The 4,009-nt window shown below is 42.8% G+C and overlaps 1 protein-coding gene across 1 annotated transcript; it reads right to left on the bottom strand.

Annotated features, from left to right (window-relative positions):
* Nucleotides 1-487: 487 nt before the first annotated feature.
* Nucleotides 488-1,985, bottom strand: LOC113833083 (igE-binding protein-like). Its single transcript, XM_027392852.2, has one exon. The coding sequence runs from the start codon at nt 1,949-1,951 to the stop codon at nt 488-490; it is 1,464 nt and encodes a 487-aa protein (XP_027248653.1). The 5' UTR covers nt 1,952-1,985.
* Nucleotides 1,986-4,009: the final 2,024 nt, after the last annotated feature.

Raw genomic sequence — 4,009 nt, 5'->3', positions numbered from 1 at the left:
CAGCTGGAGAGGATTGATATCCAAGGCCTTGAAGAGAATGTGATGAAGTCACAGTAGGCCAGGATTTCGGCCACCAATGCAATGAAATGATGCTTTTGTCAGCCCCTGTATCTGTAATCCCCTCAAATTCTTTTCCATTAACCAATAATTTCATAGTTGGTCTCTCATCTAGGGGTATGGCCAGATATGCTGAATCATTACCGGTAGAGCCCAAGGCTCTTTTTCGGGAGGTGCAATTCTCTCTATCCCCAGGGGAGGGCAATAGCACTAATTGTGCGATCTTATCTCCCTGCTTTATGGAGAACACGCCCCGAGGGCTGGAGCAGAGGACCTGGAATTCTTCCTTATGATATGGATCTACGATTCCAGGATACACAATGAGTCCTTGTAAGGTCAAGGAACCTCGGCCCAAAAAAGCCCAATGGTAGCGGGGGGGGTAAAGGCCCCGGAGACTGGATTGGGACCGGCTGAACATTCATTTGGGGCATTAATAAGAAGTCAGAGGCGGCACACAGGTCCACTCCAGAGTGTCCTCGGGAGTCCCTTCCTTCTCTGAGTTGCTTTTCCGGAACTGGTTCCCATATTTCTGAGGGCCCTGGGACCATGGGCCCCGCAGCCCGTTTTTTGGTTGGGACGCTTTAGGTTCCTCCCTAGGGGGTAAAAGCCTACCTTTTATGTCCCGCACAGATTTGCATTCGCTGGCCCTATGATAACCTTTTCCACAGCGCCTGCACAACTCCACTTCTCTAATCCTTTCAGGGGCTCTACAGTCCTTTTTAAGGTGCCCTGTTTTTCCACAGTTAAAGCAGGCAGACGTATTTTGGCGCCTTTGGGTTTGTAAGATGGCTGCGGCCAAGCCTGCATTAGTAAGTGGCCCTCCGAGTTCTCTGCAGATCTTTAACCAGTCCTGTAAACCTTTACTTTTCCTTGGGGCTATGGCTGCTCGGCATTCTTGAGTTGCTTGTTCAAAGACTAATTGTTCAATCAGAGGCATGGCTTGTTCTGCATCACAGAATATCCGGCTAGCAGCCTCTGTCATTCTGGCCACAAAGTCTGAGAATGACTCCTGGGGCCCCTGGACTATCTTTGTAAGATGTCCACCTGATTCATCTCTTTTTGTCAATGCCTTCCATGCTTTAATGGCGGCAGCTGATATCTGGGCATATACGCCCCAAATGTAATTAGTTTGATTGAGGGCATGTGGCCCCTGTCCTGTCAGCATTTCAAAGGTCCATTGTCTCTGATTTTCATTTTCTGCTGTGACATTGGCCTTTGCCTGTGCCTGGGCTGCATCATAAAAAAGAGCCTTCCACTCCATATATTGTCCCATATTGGGGAGCACTGCTTTTACTGTTGTCTCCCAATCAGTGGGTGTCATAGCATAGTTTGCTAGTCTTTCTACTTGTATTGTTGTAAAATTGGCATTGACCCCATACTTCCGGACTGATTCAGCCAATTCTTTAATCTGATTATAGTCTACGGGAGCATGTACTCTTGCCCCCTCATTTTCAAAGACTGGGAAAGCCATCTGCAATTTCCTTCGCTCCTCTAATGGTAAAAAAGAGTCAGTACCAAATAATGGGGGTGCTGATGGAAGCACACCCGCTGGATTAACAGGCGGTGGCCTCATATTTGCTTTTATTTTTGGCAGCTCCTCCTCTAGCTCTGCTTCCTTGCTAGAGTCTAAAATCTCAGAGTCTGAGCTGCTCTGCTCCAAGACCTCTAGTTTCGTTGTAGGGCAGAGGCTAGGTTTTAAGTCTTTATTTCTCTTAAATTTACCGGGGTGTGACTGGTTATTCCCTATTTTCTCTCCCCCATTTTTTATATCCTGGGGAGGGCCTTTTTCCTTGGACATGTCCTTCCTTTTTCGAGCTCCTATTCTCTCATCTCGTTCGGTTTCTGATATATTATCCTGTACCTCTTTAAGCATTTTTTGACTCTCTGCTACCATGGGACGGCAAGCCTCAATCTCTAGACAATTTTTAATTAGGTCTCTCTGTTTTGAAGAGCCCATAATGCTGGAGGCTACCTGGGGTAAGCTTGGTCTCGAACTGGAACACCAGCCACGGTGGGCATAATATAAGACCAATGTGAACAAAATTAGAATAAAGACTAGAATTAAGGCTTTTCCATCCCATAGTGGTGGCAAATTAAAAGCAAAGTCAAAAAAGAAGGTGTCAGAATGAAGCATACCTCTCCGAACTTATCACCCTGCAGTTCTGAATCCGCCCTGTTAGAGGGGTCTCCGTGATGCCGGAGATGTTAACAATTCCCGGGTTTCGGCACCAGATGTCCCGCGCGCTCTCTGTATTTCTCGCCAGCAAGAAATCATACACGGGACACTCGGATCCTTCTGCAGACAAGCTTTAATGCATCTTGAGAGTGAAAGAGCATAAGCTTCCCAGAGTGGAGACTGAGCGGAGACACTAAACCAAGAAAACCATCCCTTATAAAGGCTGGCCAGCCGCCTGGGACGTGTTACCCTATGAATGGCTTTAGCTCCTCAGGCTAAATGAGCCACGGGATAGGCAGAGATCAAAGGAATGGAGATTACCCAGCGCCTGTGAAGTAATTTACATCTTGGTGTCTTCAGGCACCTATTATAATGCAGGAAACGGCCCCTTACAGATACACAATTATATTTACCTCTTTAATCTCTGTCAACAACATTTTGTTTTTAACTATAAACATCTTATATAATTTTATTAAATGTATCTCTAAGCATCCCTTAGCTTACGGTGTTCTTATTGATAGCATTTAAAATCATTTCTTTCCAAAACCTTGCCAGTAACATAAAAAAAAATCAAAAAGCATATTAATCCTCTCTTGTTGGCCTAATGCCTTGCAAAGATGCCAATTTCATTTGTGAACCATTCTTGTGAGTGAAGAATTAAAGTTTTTTTCTCTTTTGCCTCATTCAGTTTTCTAATGTTCTGTTGGATATTTTTGCTACTATGAAGCAACATGAAGGATATTGTTTGGTGTTTGTGTGGGAGGGTGTATACTTTGTAGATTTTGGAATCAGAAACACACTTATTTATAATGCAGTTGGAATTTATTTCTTCATAGTACTTATTTTCCTAAAATATTTTAAATTGAGGCTATTTTTGGAAGTTTTTAATAAAATGCATATTTTAAGAGTACACGGCAGAAGAGATGGTTCAGAAGTTAAGAGCCCATTGATCTTGTAAAACATTAGAATTTAATTCCTAGCACCCACACTAGGCAGCTCACAACCTCCTATGGCTCTAGTTCCTGGGGACTCAATACCTTTTGGATTCTATGTGTGGTAATAACTTGCTTGTACAAATAAGGCCTGTCTGAAGATCAGAGGATGGATCTTGACATAGAGTTCTCCCTGACTCTACCTATTACCTTTCTCTATCCCTGTTTGGGTTTCCCACCTCATTAATTCGTGCTTATCCAATGGCTAAAACAGCTTTATTCATCAACTAATAAGAGAAATACATAGTCACAGCATACAGATAGACATCACCCATCACTGTTGGTACTGAACTTATATGTACATATACACACAGTCACATATATACACATAATAAAAGTGAAAATAATATTTTAAAATCCTAAAAGTAGGCTGAAGTATATAAAAGTACATGTGAGCAAACTACATATTTTACAAGGCAATAGTTAAGACTGGCAGTTAATATATTTTATTCTAAAACTCAAAGATTAAGATAAAATAAAAATATTAGAGGTGAAAATGGAAGGAAAATGGCAGAAGGAACATCTACAAGAATATCTTCATGGACAAAGAGGGAAAAGTGAACACTGGACTTTACTTTGAGATCAATGCAAGTGTCTGTTTCAGGAAGGTCCAGCAATAAGTATTTCCCCACATCCTCAGACTTCATGCAATACCTGGAAGATAACCTCCAAGTCCACCTTGGATGCTCTAGATTTTGTAGCCCATATTTGTGGTCATCTCTGCAGATACAAACCCCAGGTCTGTTCTAGGATGGCATGGCCTAGCAGTTTCCCAATTGGATGG

Source organism: Cricetulus griseus (genome assembly GCF_003668045.3).
Source record: "Cricetulus griseus strain 17A/GY chromosome 1 unlocalized genomic scaffold, alternate assembly CriGri-PICRH-1.0 chr1_0, whole genome shotgun sequence".
NCBI lineage: Eukaryota > Metazoa > Chordata > Mammalia > Rodentia > Cricetidae > Cricetulus > Cricetulus griseus.
The sequence above is the reverse complement of the archived record's forward strand: the minus strand, read 5'-3'. Positions and strand labels throughout refer to the sequence as shown.